Below are 18,402 nucleotides of genomic sequence, written 5' to 3' on the forward strand. Positions count from 1 at the left end.
CAAGGGTACTGGCCAAGGTATACCATGTACATGCAACACAACTAGGCTGGAAAAAGGGCAGGGTGACCTAGACTGTGGAGAACTGAGGTGTGGGTGCACCCTTGCCTAGTTTCTGCAGGCCTGCCTCTGGGCAGCTTTGTGCCTGGGCACCTCTGGGCATCACAGCATGCTCGAGGGAGTTGGGTCCAGAAGAAGTTGAAGGAGCGGCGCAGTGCTGAGACATCTAAGAGTCAAAGTGTAGCCAGGATGCAGAAACGTGCTGCCGAGACGGGGTGCCGAGAGGGGGCTCAGAGACCGGGACAAGAAAGCCCGGCGCGGGTTGAGCCAGGGGCTGGACGAAGATCTCTTGGCAAAAGCCGAGGCCCCGCCCTGAGGCGGGACCTGTGGGGCGGGGCCTCAAGGCCTGGCTAGTCCCGCTCTTCCCCGCCCCGCGCCGCGCGCAACCCGGGCTCTGGATTCACCGACGGCGGGTCCACGGATGGACAGACGGCGGCGCAGCACAGCACAGAGCACCGGGTGAGTAGGGGGCCCTGGGTGTCCACGCCGCGCTCCCTCCTGGTCGGTCATCTTGCCTTGACCCCTGGCTGCATCCCTCTGGCCTTCCAACCCCCAGCCTTGTCCCTCGGGGTCTCCCAGGATCACCCCCCACCACCACCAGAGCAGGGAAGACTGGGCCTCTCAGTCTGGCACCACCCCACCTGCAGTCACACACTGCCACACACACACTCACACTTACACTAACAGAAGTTACTGCAAGCTCTGCAGAGGCACAGGCCACCACCCCAACCCCTAGTCCAGAATCTCTCACGCAGGGGCTGTGCAAACTCAACTCTCCCCTCCCGCATCCATCCCTCTGCATGCTGTGCTTTCACGCACACCAGCCTGCCGTTCAGGCATCCCTCAGACACGCAAATGTGACGTGTTACACACTTGTGCTTCCAACACCCATATCAAGTTTGGTCCAACACCGGTTGTTGTGGCATGCTTAGCGCCATCCACTGTTTCACACACATCTCCCACGCCGGCCTGAGGACACAGAGGGTCCCCACATTCAGGTGCACAGACAGCATCATAGTCCCTAGCATCTGTGGTTCTCCTGGTAAGTGGGGGCCTTAGCTGAGTGGGAAAGGAGGGTGTCTGCTCGTGTTATTGTTGGCTCACACTTACTGTGGCCCGGGTGGCTGTGGGGGGCCCAGAAGGGGCTCAGTCTTCAGGGGTGGGCCTGGCTCCTCACAGCCCTTTGGTTCTCTCCATCACCCTCGTTTCCTAGGCAACGGTGTCATGTCTTCCTCCCCTGCTGTCCTGAGATCTTGCCCATCTGCTTTGTGATGATGGGCACTCAGGCCAGTCAGAAGTTGATCTGAGCTGGCGGGTGTCCTGGGACAGTTCAGAGAGACACAAAGGAGTCTGTGGTGTGAGTGAATGTTGCTCAGAGGGTGGTGAACTAGGCCCCCCAGGAGAGGCTGGATGGCTTTGGCGGCAGCAGAGGGCTCCCTGGGCTTGGCACTGGCTGTAGCTGATGCATATTTGTGAAGGAATGACGGGAGCTCAGGGCCTCACCTTCCTGAGGTGCCAAGGGTGGGGGGGTGCAGGACCCCCAAGAGAAAAGGCAGGATGGAAGGTGTTGCCAAGGGCAGGTACTCCTTGACTTCCCGCCCACCCCACCATCTAATATGTGGAAAGCCTCTGTCTTGAGACACAGACCGGCCAGCCCCAGCCATGACTGGCTCTGCATGTTTTGCTTGGCTCTCAACATGCTATTATTGTTTTTAAAAATCGAATTAGCTGCCAGCATTTACTAACTGGCAGCTTTCACAGAAAAGCCTGGATTTCCGTCTTTTCTTGAAAAACACAAGCTCCGGTGGCTCAGGATTCATATGCTTTTGTGGCTTGCTTCAACCAGTGCTGATTGTCTGCTATCCTTAGGGACGGGCCATGTGCACCTTTGGGTGCAGTCCCCACCAGGCCTTCCTTATGGGCTCCTGTCTGACCTTTAGGGGCCTGTTTTCTCTGGGACCCTTTGCATGTGATCCCTTGACTACCTTGAGGGTGGTCCCAGGCTCTGCCATGGCAGGAAGCCTTCAGTGAGTCTTCCACCATCCAGGACCTTGGTCACTAGAGGTGGGAGTGTCCATGGCTCGGGTCTACAGGGGATCCTTGTGATGGGGTAGACAGTTGGTGCTGGTCTGTGGGGGTGATGGCCTGGTGTCCCCACTGGAGGGAGTTCAGAGCTCCTGCCAGACCTGAGGTAGGCCTCACATAGCATTCATTTCTTCTTAGATCCTGAGAGGCACTCTCTGAGGCCATATTGGTTCTGATTGACACACAGAGAAGGGGGGGCTCAGAGAGAGTTCAGCAAGCAAGGCTGGAACAGACAAAGCTCTCTGCCCTTCCAGCACTGAACCCTGAGAAAGGGGACCTTGCCATCGGTGACTCTGGAGCTTCCCAAGTCTCACCCGTGCTGACACACAGTAGGAGCCTGACAAATGTTCCCGCATGACTAAGGAGAGGGAACTGCTCCTTAGGATCATGGTGGACGGAGCTCAGGGGTGAGGTTACACACAGCCTGGCCCACAGGACCCTATCTGATGAGTGTGACAGTCCCCTTCGCTGTGATTCCTGTGGCCACCAGGTGGAGAGCACAAAGTTTGGGCACACCCGTGGCACTGCTCAGCTGCCTCCCCTCGGACGTCTGCTGGCCTGGCACTGTAGAGTTAGAAGCTAGGCTCCGAGCCATTCTTCTTAGTATTCCCCCAGCTGGCCTCGGCGAATGAGATGTCACACAGAGCGGGGACTCAGGATACCAGGCAAGCCACGCTCACGTTCCTGCAGGCTGCCGGATGGGTAGCGCAGGGTGTGGTGACCAATGTGTTATTCTAAGCTGAAATTTCTGTGGCCTTCCATACTCGTCCTCTGTATGTGGCTGATTTCAGGTGTGCTGAGCACACCTGTGACCTGTGGCTGCCTGTCCGTGGCTCATGGAACATGGGGAGGGAGCAGCCACTGGCCTCCCTTAGCAGGTCTAGAGCCAGGCTGCCCCCTGCCCGCCTGGGCCTCACCCTTTCCTGGGCTTCAGCCTTCTCTTTTGTATGGTAGAGATGTCTGGAATCTTCTAGCACTTGTGAGCATGTAGTGAGGAAGTGGAGATGGGGCGACTGGCTAACGTTTTGTCCCGGCCAGGTGTGGGTGTAGAGCTCCTGGGGGCAGGGGTGGGTGAAACATGTGCTGTGTGTATTCCCATGCAGCTGTGTGTGTGTGTGTGTGTGTGTGTGTGTGTGTGTGTGCACGCGCCTGTGCACATGTGTGGGGCAGTCTTGATATATAGCGGGGCTGGCCTAGATCTTACCTTTTCGCCTAGGCTTAGGGGTTGAGCAGAAGGATCTTTGAGGAGGACTCTCTAAACTGAAATGTGGTAGCCATGGTAACAGTTAGTGAAAGGGGCCTAGGGTAAGAGTCCCCCTGATGCCTGTGAAGCAGAAAAAGGGAAGAGGAGGAGCTTTTGTGGGGAGGAGGTTGTAGGGACAGAGGAGGTGTGAGGTGCGCAACAGTTTGGAATTTCCTGGGAGTTTTTTGTTTGTTTGTTTGTTTTATTTTGCTTTCTGAAACAAAGTCTTACTATGTAGCTCTGTCTGGCCTCAACTCACTATGTAGACCAGGTTGACCTTGAACTCCCAGAGATGTGCCTGCCTCTGCCTCCTTAGTGTTCCAATTAAAGAAGTGTGCCAATATGCCCTGGAAGTTCCTGAAAGTTTTAGATCAGGAATCCCCAAGATGCAGGTTCCTGTAAAGATGCTTGGGAAGTGTTTGGGTTCCAGAGGCTTTGTGCCTCCGCAGAATGGTGCCTTATGGCCGCTGAGCCTCCTCAGAGTCAGGCCTAGTGGGCACACCAAGCTTCCCGTGAGATGAAACAGAGGGAAGGCTATGTGGAAAGATCTAGAAGGTTTGCTGGAAGATAATAACGAAGAACTGCCTCTTGTGTTGCCATGCTGCCTTGCGTAAGATCAGAATACACATACAGGGGCCTGTGTGTGGAGCAGCCACTACCCTGAGGGGAAAGGCATGGGATGTCAGTGCAAGAGAGGTGAGACACCCTACTGTGTGCCTTGTTGTATCTGGAGTTTTGAGCCTTGTTGGCGAGGTGGGCTCAGAACATGCAGGAGAGACTGGGGTGTTGACTAGTAGTTGAGCGTGTGGTTAGTGTGTTTAACCATGAGAGCCACCCCGAGTGACACGGATAATAAACCTCTGAACATCACACAGAGCTGAAAGCCATCAGCGAACGGGTGTTTGCTTGTGAGTGAGGGCTGGTGTCCATATCCCTCTGCTCATGACCTCGTGGAACAGACCGACTTCTCCCTGGCACGACCTGGGAAAGTTTCCACAGAGATTACATTATATGGTGCCAAAGTCACGCTTTGCAAAGTCCAGCCAGTGAGCAAAAGGAAATCCCTCCCCTCTCTCCCTCCCTCCTCTCTCCCTCTCCTTTCCTCTCTCCTTTCCTGGGGTGTGCACTCCTGGTTAGTCCCCCGGGGGCTGTCTGGAATGGGCATTTGGCATTTCATTGGGAGCATGTGTCCTCATTTGATCTTAGGTACATAGCCCAACTCAGGGGACCGGCTCAGACCCCACTCTCGCATGGGAAGAAGCTGGTGCAGAAAGAGCCTGTTTGGCCTCATAGGAGGTTCACAGCTCTTCTATCCAAATATCGCACTTATTTAGGCCTATTGGCTCACTCAGCCTCCGAGCCTCAGTTTCCTTCCATTCTCAGCTTTGTCAGAGAAGACCTTCATCCAGCAGGTGTTCACCGAGTACCACTGAGTCCTGAGGATCATGCAGTGGTCCAGGCCACATCCTCCACATCACAGAGCTTGACCTGGTGGGAGATGCAGACCAGAGGCAGGTGGTGCACATATCCATGTGAGCAGAGGAGCATAGGAGGTTGCCTAGAACAGGGTCTGAGGGTGGGCTTAACATTAGGGACCCCACCCTGGGTACTGATACCAGGAGAGACATTAACACAGAGATATGTCAGGAACAAGTGACCAGAACCAGCTATAGGATGAGACCCCTCCCCACCCCATAACTTATCAAGGTGGATAGTCGTGCAGATGGGAAAGGATGGCCACTGGAGGTGCCGCACTGCTAGGGGATTCTGATGGCTTAGGGTGGTCTGGTTGAAATGAAAGATCCCCATGGCTGCAATCAGGACAGCAGGCTGGAGGTGACATCAGGGCTATCCCCCCTCCCCCCAATCAGGTTATCGCCTGCCTACTACTACAATTGGAAGTTGGAGCTAGGACCAAAATGGTCAGGTTGAAAATGAGAAGTGATGAGACTCTGGGTTCAACTGAAGGTGGAGGTGCTGAGATCCCTGCTGTATAGAAGTAGAGTGGGGGAAAGTGGAGGCTGGTACAAGACCCAGGGGTCCCCTGATGATAGATCCATTGATTAGGATCCTTGTATCATCTGGGTTCACAGTGGTCCAGCTCTCCTCCCGAGGCCTGAAAGCCCCTCTGTATGTTATACCCTCCCAAAAGGCTCGAACCTGGCAGTGGGGAAATTCAGTTTAATGTACAGAATACTCTGTATACTGAAGAGGTGAGTGGAGACTGGGACGGGGGCTCAATGGGAGCAGTGGAAACTGTGGCCACACTTAGAGACAGTTGAGAATCTAGTGGGCACTTTGTGGGAATATCCATGGAGGTGCTTGCTGGAGTTGGGGCTCCTAAGTTTGCTCCCCAGGCTTCCTTGCTGGGGAAGGTGCACAGAGGGAGTTGGATATCTCTCGTGGCAGTCTCGAGGGCTCTGGGGTGCGGCACTCACAATTTAGGTACACAGTCTGGAGTGACGGGAGTTCAGAGGCCTCCGAAGCTGAGCCAGGAGGCAGCTACATTCAGCCGAACCTCAGGGGAGCTGGGAAGCTTCCTGGGCATGTGGGGGGGGGCACCATTTTGATGGAAAGGGAGAATGAGAGACACTGGGGCCTTGAAAAAGCATGCTTCCTCTTGGCGAGTGGATTGATCACGAGAGGGAGGTAGAACCTTGGGAATAGAGAACTCTCAGTTTTGAGAAACGGACCAGGGACAGGCACTTCAGAAACTCTAAACACAGGAAGGACAAAGCCAGAACTCTTGAGGTGACAGGACAGGTAGATCAAGGCTCTGAGAGGGTCTGTGCCTGCTTGCAGTCACACTAAGGAAGAAGAATGGACTGGAGTCAGCTCTGTCCACCTCCATGTTCTCGGTGGTGAGGTGCTACAGGCCTCCTTTTGGCATGTCCTTTTCCAGGGTGCCTTGAGGGTCAGGCTGTGCGTCATTTACAGCCATTGTCCTCGAAATTACTGTAACTTGGAAAGGGTTCAGAAATGCCTCTGCATGCAGGCTGATTGCTGCAGAGAAAGTGCAGGTCTAGGGGAGGTTGTTTCCTTCCTTGGGGTGGGAGCCTGACTGTATTGTCCTTGGCTAGGGTCTCCACCCACGTCTTCCAGCTGGTGAGGAAATGGTGCCACCCCAGCACTGGGCAGAGGCCAAGGGGATGGTGGGAGCCTCAGGAGGTGGGGGCTGGGGCACTGAGCACTCATGCTGCACCTGTGAGAGGACATTGCTTGAGGCAGACCCGATCCCCCCAGGTCTCTCTTCCCTTTGGGCCTCAGGTGGCTCATCTCTGAGGTGAGGACAGCACCTTTGGGACCTGCTTTTGCTTGTGCAAGGATGGCTTGCATGTGGAAAGAAGCTCTGGGGTGTGAGGAGGGCCAGGCTGTGTATCGGAGTGTGAGGATGAAGACTGGCTGGTCACTTGCCTTTGGCCTTAGCCACACGTTATCTCTTCCAGCCTGAGTCTCCATCTGGGGAGTGGTTGAGTGACAGTCCCCTCCCAGAGGCAGATGGAGATGGAAGGAGGTCACAATCCGTGCACCCCTCCCGAAACACACGCTGGGCATGTGAGCAGCACACAGTGGCAGCTTCTCTCTTGGCACCTGTCACTCCTTTGGTTGCTGAGGTGTCTTTGCCAAGTTGACTTTTGGCCTGTGGTCCTGCTTCCCAGCTCTTGGTGCCCCCAGAGTCCATCCTCCCTTACCTGTGACTCCCCCAGCCTGAATGTCCAGCCCTGACTTTCTTTTTTTATTTTTGAGACAGAGTTTCTCTGTAGCTTTGGAGTCTGTCTTGGAACTAGCTCTTGTAGACCAGGCTGGCCTCAAACTCAGAGATCCGCCTGCTTCTGCCTCCCGAGTGCTGGGATTAAAGGCGTGTGCCACCACCACTCAGCTCCAGTCTTGACTTTTATCTAAGGGAGCATTCAAGAAATTCAGAAAAATCTCAAGGTCCAAATCAGGAGCAGAAGGAGAGAGAGCACGAGCAAAGAACTCAGGACTGCGAGGGGTGCATCCACACACTGAGACAATGGAGATGTTCTATCGGGAACTCACCAAGGCCAGCTGGCCTGGGTCTGAAAAAGCCTGGGTTAAAACCGGTCTCGCTGAACATAGCGGACAATGAGGACTACTGAGACCTCAAGAACAATGGCAATGGGTTTTGATCCTACTGCACGTATTGGCTTTGTGGGAGCCTAGGCAGTTTGGATGCTCACCTTACTAGACCTGGATGGAGGTGGGTGGTCCTTGGACTTCCCACAGGGCAGAGAACCCTGATTGCTCTTTGGGCTGACAAGGGAGGGGGAGGGGGAGGGAAAGGGGAGGCGGTGGGGAAGAGACAGAAATCTTTAATAAATAAAAAAAAGAAATTCAGAAAGTTGTGGTTTTAGGGTTTTCTCCACTGGGAAACACATCAGAGAACCCTTGAGTACCCTCCTTGCTATTCCCATGGGTCTAACCCTATTCTGAGAATGGATCCCAGGACAGTGAGGTGAGTCAGGGAGGTGAAGAGAGGATGCAGTGAGGAAGGAGAGGTCCTCCTGAGACCCAGGGATCAGGGCATCAGGGCAGGTGGTCAGTGAGGAAGGAGAGGTCCTCCTGAGACCCAGGGATCAGGGCATCAGGGCAGGCAGTCTTGGTACATAGAATGTCTTGTAAAGAACAACTTGCCAATACACTCCAGTCCCTGACATGCACATAGGCATATGCACACAAGAAAACACAGGAACACACATCCATAGTCACATGCATCCATATACACACTCCCTCCTTCTAAGAGTTATTATTACTATTAATTATTGTGTTCCTGTGTCCATGCATGTAACTCCAGAGGTGTCAGATCTGGTGTTACAGGTTTGTGAGTTACCTGATGTGGATGTTAGGAATGAAACTTGAATCTTCTGGAAGAATAGCAAGTGCACTTAGCCATGGAGGTATCCCCCATTCTTTCCTATATACAGACATGCACACTCATTGGCACTAACAAAAACAGTTATGTTCAAGCAGTGTTCTCACACAAAGTACACATTCCTACACCCAATACAGGCTCTCTCTCTCTCTCTCTCTCTCTCTCTCTCTCTCTCTCTCTCTCACACACACACACACACACACACACACACACACACACACCCTCTGTTCCTGGGTCCCTTAGGCAGTCTTCTACAGTTAAGATGATTGCGTTCTTCGGGTTGCAGAGAGGTTGCAGTGGCTGGATTCTTCTGCAGGGGAGAGTATTGCTGGGGCCCTGGGTCACCTGCTTTCGAACTGCCCAGCACCCATGGATTTGATTTTCAGCCCTATCGTCAGGAGCACCCTGCTTGGTCTTGATCCTTTGTCTCTGCTTCAGCCATGATTGCTGACTGTGTCGGTAGGGTGCAAGGTGGGGTGGGGTTTCTCAGACTCTTGGTCTGGTGGTTGTACCATGGCTGGGACCAGATCTTGCTGGTTTTCGCATACCACCTGTTCTCTGGCAGTCTTGAGAAATACACAAATTCCAGGTTTGTGCCAATAAATTGTTGCTTGGCAAAGGCCCTTGGGAGTTGAAGAGGCCAGCTGCCCTCTCCCTTGGCTGACATCTCCATCCAGCTGTGATGGCAGCTGGGGAAGATGGGTGCAGAGTGCCAGTCAGTCACTGAAGGACCCTGAAGGCTGTATGGTCTGGCAGAGGGAAGCGGGGCAAGTTGGGGTTGGGGGAGTGGCTATGCTCCACAGCCAGGGTGGGAGAGCTGGTTCGTACTTAGGAGAGGTGGGAAGTGGCCAGGTGAGGGGAGGCCATCACATGTGTGGCTATATATGCACACGTGACCCTGGAAAAGAATCTTCATGTTTACCCCAGAAAGGCCTTGAGGAAGAAGGAAAGACAAAACCGCTGTGAGAGACTATGGGGCCGTGTTTATGGCCACTGCTCCCTCCAGCCCTATCCCCCAAAGGTCACCTCGTTGTCTACAAAGAGATGGGCTAGCCATTCTCAGAGATTTGAATCCCAAAGTGTTGGATTTTATTGCTCGTTTTCTGCATCTAGGGATGTTTGAATTTGCTTTTGACTCTTGCCTGCCAGAATGGTGAACCGCACTGATTTCCAGCCTTGTGTGGCTTCTGGCGTCCGATGCCACAGTGGAGAGTGGGCAGCGAGGTCTTCCCTTGTGCTGTCTGTGTCTGCTTTAGATTTTAGGATTTTCTTGGTTTTATAATGGGAGGAGGGGGAGGCACATTCCACTTTCAAGGCCTGGAGCAATTTTTAAAACAATCTTTTAATAGGATGGAAATTTTGAGGGGCCCTGTCTGTGCTGCCTCACGCTGGCCTCTGTCAAAAGGCTTTTCGTTTCATTCTCAGTCTCCTGTGAGGACACTGGTGTTCTCATGCAACAGGCAGGAGACTGAGTTCAGAGAGGTACAGCCTCTCACCTGTGGACACACAGCAGGGGAACTCACTCTGCTAGGATCTCCACCAGGCTAGTCGGACTCCAGGGCCTGCTCTCTGGTTCTGGTCCCCAGGGCAGGGAGCTGTCTGAGGTGCTGGCCAGCTGTGGAGCCCTGGGGCTTGGTCGGGGCTGTATGGTGGAAATGAAGAACTCTGACTCACGACTTCCCTTGGTCTGTGACTTTCATGGGCAAGCCTGACTCTTCATACAGTCACTGTCTACTGGCCCGTGACTCCATTCATCCTGTGCTGATGCCCCCACCTTCCACCCACCTTCGTCCTCCGTCTCCTCACCCACCCAGCCACTACCCACTCTGTCCTCCATCTACTCATCCGCTCAACTGCCACCCACCAACTTACTGATACCCCCATCAGTCTACCTTCCCAGCCATCTGCCCTCCATCCACCAACAACCCATCTACCCAGCTCCCCACGCTCTTCTCACCAGTACCTACTTACTTAGCCATTTTCTAAGTTCATGTGTCCATTAACCCACCTTTTCACCCATCCATCTTCCTTCTAATTCTTACCCATCCACTGACACATTCATCTCCCCATCAAACCATCTTTCCACCTATACATTTACCTATCTACCTGTCCAGTCATTCACTTATCCGTTTACCCAACCACCCAGCCACCTTCCCATATGCCCATCTACCCATCTACCCTTCCACTCATATATCCATACACCCACCCATTCGCCCGCCTACTAACCATATATCCACCTGTTCATCCACTTTCCATCCACCCATCCATCCATCCATCCACCCATCCCTCCCTCCCTCCCTCCCTCCACCCAGTCACTCCTCCATGCCTCCATCTACCCACTACCTAGCTACTTCCTCTCCTTTTATCCACTTCCTAACCCTCTAGACTTGATCTTAATCATGGAATGGGATTAGAGGCTGCAGTTTCAGAGGAAAGGTATCTCAGGTTGGGGTAATGATAAGAAGGGAATCAGGAAGAATCTTTCAGTTTGGTGGGAATTGGTTCTTTGGAGGGCCCCAGAGGGAGACAGCTTGGGAGAGATGGGTGGGGAAGAAGGATGTGTGCTTACAAAGTGATCCTTGAGGTTTTCATTTTATGGGGGAGGGGCAGGGACTGGCCAGTCCCTGTCTCCACAGAATATGCCTGTATGTTAAGACTTGGGTTCCAGGGACAGCCTGGTCCAAGTTAGCTTGGGTTAGCTCATTACAAGTTTGGCTTTTCAGTTAGCTTTAGGTGTAGCTAGTGGAGGTGCCCAGCAGCTGTGCCCATGCCTCTTTCTCTTTTTCCCTCCCTCCCTCCCTCCCTCCCTCCCTCCCTCCCTCCCTCCTTCCCTCCCTTCCTTTCTTCTTCCTTTCTTCCCTCCCTCTCCCTCTCCGCTCCTCCCTCCTCCCTTCCTTCCTTTGAGCCAAACTTGCTCCAGTGTCTTCAGTCTCCTTCTGAGGACAGAGTGACTTCAGGGACCCTTGATGCCTCATACAGGGTGGTAGAGAGAGTTCGTTCCCACTGTGTCCCCTGAGCTGGGTCCTGTGGGCTCTGACTGACTTGATATCCGTCACTGTTGCAAAGGAAATGGAAGTGCTGAGTTGCGTGCCGTGGGCCCTAGAGGGCAATTTAGGAGCTGTTCTTAGATGGGCAGTGTGCAGGTCAGATCCATCCTTTGTGTCCCACAGAGGTTTGCAGAGCCGGCTAAGGGGATTCTGGGAGACAGCTCAGGCAGCCTGGCCCTTGAGCTAGCTCAGAGAGGTCAAGGGTGCTTCATCATAGTCTGGATGGGGCTCCAGGTAGGAGTGCTGAGATCAGCCTTGGCCCAGGCAAGCCCTTTTCACTGCTCCACCCTGGGACTGCTTCCGCTTTGGAGGCTAATAACTGGGGAAGGCGAAGATGGAGCACCCCGGAGCCAAAAGCAACATTTTCTTTTCTCCAATGTTAATTAAGAGTGCTGGGCGTTTAAGCTGTGTAATTTTTCACCTGCTTGTCCTGGTTATGAGATTAGCAGTTCATACCTATGAACCCAAGGTTCAGCCCTCACCCAACACTTGGCAGCATTTTATTCTTTTCTTTCTTAGGGAGGGGTGGAAAGGGAGGGTGAAGCCTGGCTGTTCCAATGAGAGTTTGTTTTTCCAACATTCTCATGAGCTCACTCCATTGAAGAATAGTCCAGGGGCTGGAGAGTGAGTGAGAAGCTGCCCAGCACCCTAAATCCCACATGGGGCCAAGCAAACACATCCAGATTGTTTTGTTTTGTTGGCTCGTTTTTGTTTTTAAAACTTCTTTTATTATTATGTAGCCCAGACTATCCTGAAATGCCTGGCCTCCAGCAATCCTCCTGCCTCAGCCTCTCAAGTAGCTTGAGCCATAGGCATGTGCCATCACGCCTGGCTCTGGGTCACTAGTTTGAATTCATGACTTGCATTTGGATTCAGAATTTCCCTTCTCTTTCCAGGGTAATTGGGGTGGGTGTCCCCGTCCTTTTCACCCACTGTCTTTAGCCTGAATCATTCTTCCTGGCCTGCCCCTTGCCCAAGTACTGTGCCCCAGAGGACTCCAGACCCTTCTCTGAGTCCCAACTAATTCTTTTCCCTGCACAGCCAGACTTGATTTGTGGCAATCACACCATGCTGTGTTCTGACCAGGTCACGGGGCACAAAGGAAGTAGAGCTTCGGAGAGAAACCAGACTCCATGATGGTTGGCAGTCGTGTGTGGCTTTACATCCCTTCCCCTCTTCCTTTTGTTGCCTTTTTCTGAATGACGTGGTTCTTTTTCTTTTGAAAAACACCTTACCGAGGAAAAGCACATGTACGAAACATGCATCAGTGTCAGGGTAAGGCGGGAGGGCAGGTCCTTGGCAGCACCACCTTCATGTATCAAGAGGACACGGCTGTCCCTGGAAGGCACTGTGGCTCTGTGGACCCTTCCTCCAGGGGATTGGCCATGGGGAGACATGGTTCTTAGTTCTGCCTCCCGCCTCATTCTTTAAAGAGGGATGTCCAGCCTTTGGCCATTGTCACCTACAATTGTGTGGGCTGCCTTCACAGATCTGCTGGAACCATGTGGAACCATGTGGCCTGCAGGCTGGAGGTTGGACACGTCTACTTGGTTTTCCGCTTTCTAGGACTAGGATTGTCTTCAGACCTTGGAAGCTTCTCTTTGAATTTCAAGCATGCTGTTACCCAGTTAGGCAGAACAGTGCGTGCCGGTGTCTGCCAAGCTCCCAGTGCACTCACTGGACCGGTGTAATTAAGGTCTCCTTCCCTTCCGCTCCTCTCCCTTGTCCCCTGACCACCTTCTTTCTTGTTGTCTACTCCCAGCTCCTGCTGTCTCTCTTCCATGGTACCCGCGGTGTGCCAGACTGGTTCATGCCCAAGGGCTTTTGCATCTGCATTTCCTCTGCCCATTGCCATTCTCCAGACCTTTGGATATTTTTGCTGGGTAAATTTCAGTTGAAATGTCACCCCCTCAGCCTCCTTGCTCCTCTTTTACCAAGGGTGTTTCCAGCTCACTGTTACAATGCCCAGACTGCAGATTGGATTACTGATTTCTTCCATGTGTTTTTTTCTACATTAGGTTATTGGTTCCAGAAGAGTGTCTCTCTCTCTCTCTCTCTCTCTCTCTCTCTCTCTCTCTCTCTCTCTCTCTCTCTCACACACACACACACACACACACGATACTCATGTCACTATGTAGCCCAGGTTAACCTTGAACTTGTGATCTTAAATCACATTTTCCCTGTTTCCCTGACAGGGGGACTTCTGTTGGTCATGTTCACTGTCCCATCTTGGTACTCAGCAGGGGCTGATGGGAGATGGGGTGAGGAGGCACTTGCTGAACTGAAGGACTTGAGTTCCTGTCCCCATTCAGGTCTGGGTTCATATCCCTTTATCACTCTTTATGTTTGTGGGTCCTTGGACAGATCACTTATCCCATCTAGCCTCAGTTTCCTCATCTGTGAATTATAGCTAAATAAAATAAACATGTCTAGACACTCGCAGCCTGGTGTCGGCATTGTCTGCTCTGAGCAGCTCAAATGAGGATGAAGCTGGTCAGCTGCTGAGCTCCTGACTGGGGGCTGGTGCCAAGAACAAGCTTATTTTCCCAGTGATCTAATGACTTCCTCTTATCAGACGAGGAGCACCGGGTCACCCTCTAATTTCCCTTTTGGCACTGGCTGCCAGGAAGCTTACTACTGAAGGCAGGTTTCAGGGGCAGCACTTGTTTCCTGTCAGGTCTTACCTGTCCCCTCTCTGTGATCTGATCACTCTCTTTTGGCTTTTGGTTTGAACTGCATGTGTGAGGTTTTTTTTTTTTTTTTCTTTGTAAAATACGCACACAATGTATCAGTTTTGAGTGTGTGGCTCAGTGTCATTAAGAGCCGCTACAGTGTTGTGCAGTTGTCTCCATTTCTAGCTCTAGACTCTAATCCTGAGCAGAAGTTCTGGCCATTCAGTACCAGCGCCCCTCTGTGTCCTGGCACCCACCAGTTGCTCTCTATTCATGCCCCAGGGCCCTTTCACGTGCATTTCCCCTGCCTGTTGCCATTCCCCAGAGCTTGGATGACTACACATGTTTTTCCTGGGTAAGTCTCAGTTGGAATGTCGCCTCTTCGTCCTCCTCTGTCCTCTTCTACCAAAGGTGTGTCCACTTCTCCATCACAGTGCCCTGATTGTGTAAGTGTAAGTGGACTCTTCAGTGAGTGTCCATTTGGACTAGCATGTTTTGTTACTGGACATCATGTCCTTAAGGGGCATTTGCATGGTGGTCTGTCCCAGAATGTCCTTGCTGAGGCTGGTGGCATTCCATCATCTGGTTGTCTTTATTGGCCTCTTGACCAGTGGGTGGCATGCCGTGGTGAGTGTGGGCATGTGGGATTAACTTAATGAACATGGCTTTGTCTTTCTGGGCCTTTGGTGAACCCAGGATAATCTATGCATTAAAGGTAGGTTCTGAACAATTTTAGAATCAAGCCAATTGTTAGTGTGCATGTGAGTTTGTCTCACTGTGTGTCTGTGTCTGTGTATGTGTCTGTATGTCTGTGTATTTGTGTGTGTGTATCTCTGTGTATCTGTGTCTATGTGTGTGTTTCTCTGTGCATTTGTGTGTGTGTATGTCTGTATGTGTGCATGCATTCCTTGTGTCTCTATATTTGTGGTCTGTGTGTGGATTTGTGTGTCTCTGTGTGTGTGTGGTATGTCTGTGTGTGTGCACATATTCTGTACGTCTCTGTATGTGTGAGTCTGTGTGTGTGTCATGTGTTTGCTTTTGTCTCTCTGCGTGTCTGTGTGTGCTAGGCACTGCATGGCTCCAGTTTCTTTTCACCTGGAGACCCCAGTTGGGAGGTGTTGACTGCTAATGATCCACACCTGTACCTTCTCCAGCTTCTCACTGTTGGCTGGCAGGTGTTTTCTCATCTTGACATGATGGACGGTAGCTCTTCCTGGTCTTTGGTGGGGTGAGGGCTGGGTTCCTAGGCCTTTGCCCTGCCAGGTCCATTGGTAGCCCTAGTGCTGTGCTGAGGCTGAGACCCTAGTTCCTCTCTTCTCTCCCCGTACCCAGGAGCTCTGGCCTCCTGAGGCCTGTACACGTGCCCATATCCCAGACTTGAGGCCAGTGAGGACAGGGGACACATCTCTTACCACTGAGGGTCTTGAGGAGCTGTAGGCTGTTTGTTGAATCTGAAGAGACTGACACACTGAGGGTGACTAGTGCCAGACACAGTGGCTACTGAGTAGAGGGTAAAGTAGAGGAAGGATTATCCTGAAGTTTAAGGCTGTCCTGGTCTACACAGTGAGTTTCAGGCTATCCAGGGCTACATGGCCAGACTGTGTCTCAAACAAAGGAGAAGCCCAAGTCCTTGTGGAATCAAGACCAGGAGCTCTCAGGTCTTACAGAGAGCTGGGGGTGGGGGGTGGGGGGTGGGGCTGAATCAGTCAAGGGCAGTGTGTTCGGTTTGGTGCCATAAACACAAGGTCCCATGGGTGGAGCTGTGTGCACATGAACTGGCTATTGGCTTGTGCTGTCCTCTGGTTGGATGAGGGGATGGGTCTGGCAGCCTTGAGGGTGGTACCCTGGCCGGGTGGAACTGATTGCGCATGTTCTGCCTGGCCAGAGAGAAGGGCTCTGTGTTTATTCCCCTGCTGTCAGCCCAGCTGTTTGCAAGCCCCAGGGTTTTCTGTAGCTGCCCGTCATTTAGAGGAGATTCATTCCAAATGCTTGAGAAGCTGTAAGGCATACAGCGCCAGGCTGAGACTTTCCTCCAGAGCTGCCCGTCCAGTGCAGGTTGCCAGTTAAAACAGGGCTTCAGAAACCCACCCAGTGACTATGTCCTAAATATCACAGGGGTGTACTCATGCTAAGCTAGTGTTCATCGCTGTCTGAAATCCCAGTGTGACCGCATGGCCCGGGTTTTTATTTCTTAGTTCTAGCAGGTCTCTTCTTGTCAGAACCGGAAGTTCTTAGAGAATTGGAGAAGCAAAGGACCCATCTTACTGTGTAACATGCAGAAGACTTGTTGAAAGCTTCATCTCCCACAGCTTAATTGTCTACAGCCAACAGTGGCCCCCAAATATCAAGTAGCAAATCTCAGGACTAGACATCACAGGTTTGAGGAGGTGTGCACTCTGGGGTGAATGATGACCTCTAGTGCCTTCCTGCCTGGGACCTGAGCCGCTCTGCCCAGTGGATCCATGCTGTGTTCACTACCCTCCTGCTAGTCACTTAACAGGGTGTGGCATTGATATGGAACTTGCCTTTAAGCGGTCCTGTGCCACTTAGTCATGGCCCCAAAGCACAGAAGCACTGATGGTGGTGATCCCTATGCCAAAGAGAGGCAGGAAGTGCTTATTGGAGGGGAGGGGTAAGAAAGGAGAAGTTTGCTGGCTGGGCACTTTGATCTAAGTCAGGATTGCAGGATTTGGAAATGTTTGAGGTCTCAGGCATCCCCAGGGATCCAGGAATCCTTTGCCAGAGAATAAGGGGGATTGCTGGGCACTGCTATAATGTGGTCACTGCTCTCATCTGGACAGACCCCAGTTTTTACAATGGTGACAATAGAATGTCTTCCTGGGGTCACTCTGGCCTTCCAATGCCCTTGCCAGCTCAGAGCCGTGCAACAATGTGGAGGTTAACTTGTCAATCACTTCACTGGAGGACCGTGGTTTGTAGAGGGTCTGGAACAGTGAGGACTCAAGTGTGGCCAGTCACAGAGACCAGCAGAAGTCTAAGCAACATCCTAGAGCACCTGTGGCTGATATGCCAGAGACCTGCTCCTCTGGGCATCCTGCTCACCAAGGGATTTGTGTGAGGTTGTGGAGACGGGATCTCTAATGGGTACCCTTGGAGAGAGAACTTTGCTGAATGAGTCTCTACCCCCAAGGCCCTGTCCATGTGAGGTCAAGTCATGTGTTTTCTAAAAGTTAAGTTTTGTGATTGCATGTGGTATGTGTATGTGCATATTTGCAAGTGCACATGTGTATGGAGGCCATAGGTCAGTGATGAGTGTCTTTCTCTTCCTTGCCCCACTTGAGACACAGTCTCTCTCTGAACCTGGAGCTCACAGAGTCAGCTGACATGGCCCCAGGGATCTTCCTGTCTCCTCTTCCCCAGAGCTGGGATTACAGGCATGTGTGGCTGTGTCCAGATTCTTAGATGGGCCTTGGGGATCAAACTCAGGTCCTCGCGCTTGGGAAACAAGCAAGACTGGCCCAGCCCTCAGCTTCCTGAGCGTGTGTCCCCTGTCTCAGGAACATGCTTGCTTTCACACGGGCTCAGTGACTGTGCTCCTGTTCTCTTCCCTGCTCTTCCCACTTAGCCTTCCATTTTGAAGGTGCACCAGGTCTCTGCTTTCCACGCTGTGGGGTCCATCAAGGGGCGTGCCTCTCAGGCTGCAGGCAGGGCAGAAAGGGATCGGTGGTCTCCTGGGTCTGGATGACAAGGGGCAGTCACGGAAGCCAGCCGTGTCTGTGACAGGAGGAGTGGTGAGGGAAGAGGAACTGTGGCCATGGGGAAAGGTGAACTGCCATGGTCTCCCAGAGGGACAGAGGGAAACAAGCAAGGAGTGGACACCCCAGCCTCTCTGTCCCTCCCTTTGACTGGACAGGAAGCTGGAGAACCAAGGTGAGGTCTCAGCAGAGTCCAGCCTCCCTGGCACAGAGCGGCACATCTGGGGATGGACAGCCAGACAGTAACTCCCACAGTGACCCCACCACCAACCCGCAGACCACGCCAGTGCTTCCTGGGTGGGAAGTATGTGTCAGCTGCATGCGGAGCTCTGTAGTGCGGGCAGCTCCAGAACATACTGGATGGAGTTGTCCTCACACGATGCTATTCTAGCATGTGTCCTATCTGCCCCCTCACTTCTGGAGAGTGGGGCTCCCAGGGGAAACTCTGGGAGACCCTGGCTAGGTGTAGTTGTGACCTTAGTCTGGGCAACTTCATCCATGCATGTTAAGAGACAACTGGGAAGGGTAGTGAAGGGCCCTGAAGGCCTGTGGGGTTCACTGGAGGTTTGTGGAGACTGGAGGCTGCTTAGATCTTCCTTCCCCTTCCTACTGTCACCTCTGAAAGGATGAGTGTTTTTTTTTTTTTTTTTTTTTTTTTTTTTACCAAAGTATCAATCGCTCAATTCTA

The 18,402-nt window shown here is 52.6% G+C and overlaps 1 protein-coding gene across 2 annotated transcripts in view; it reads left to right on the plus strand.

Moving 5' to 3' along the window:
- The first annotated feature begins 420 nt into the window (after positions 1 to 420).
- Positions 421 to 18,402, plus strand: part of Fbln2 (fibulin 2) — a 63,248-nt gene continuing 45,266 nt past the window's right edge. For both annotated transcript variants that reach the window (XM_050160318.1, XM_050160319.1), the window contains exon 1: positions 421 to 516. In XM_050160318.1, coding sequence (XP_050016275.1) covers positions 479 to 516 — 38 coding nt within the window. In that variant the 5' untranslated portion in view covers positions 421 to 478. The remainder of the gene's footprint in view (positions 517 to 18,402) is intronic.

This window comes from Alexandromys fortis, unplaced genomic scaffold, assembly GCF_014885135.2.
Source record: "Alexandromys fortis isolate MF-2015 unplaced genomic scaffold, M_Fortis_MF-2015_v1.1 scaffold_111, whole genome shotgun sequence".
Lineage (NCBI taxonomy): Eukaryota > Metazoa > Chordata > Mammalia > Rodentia > Cricetidae > Alexandromys > Alexandromys fortis.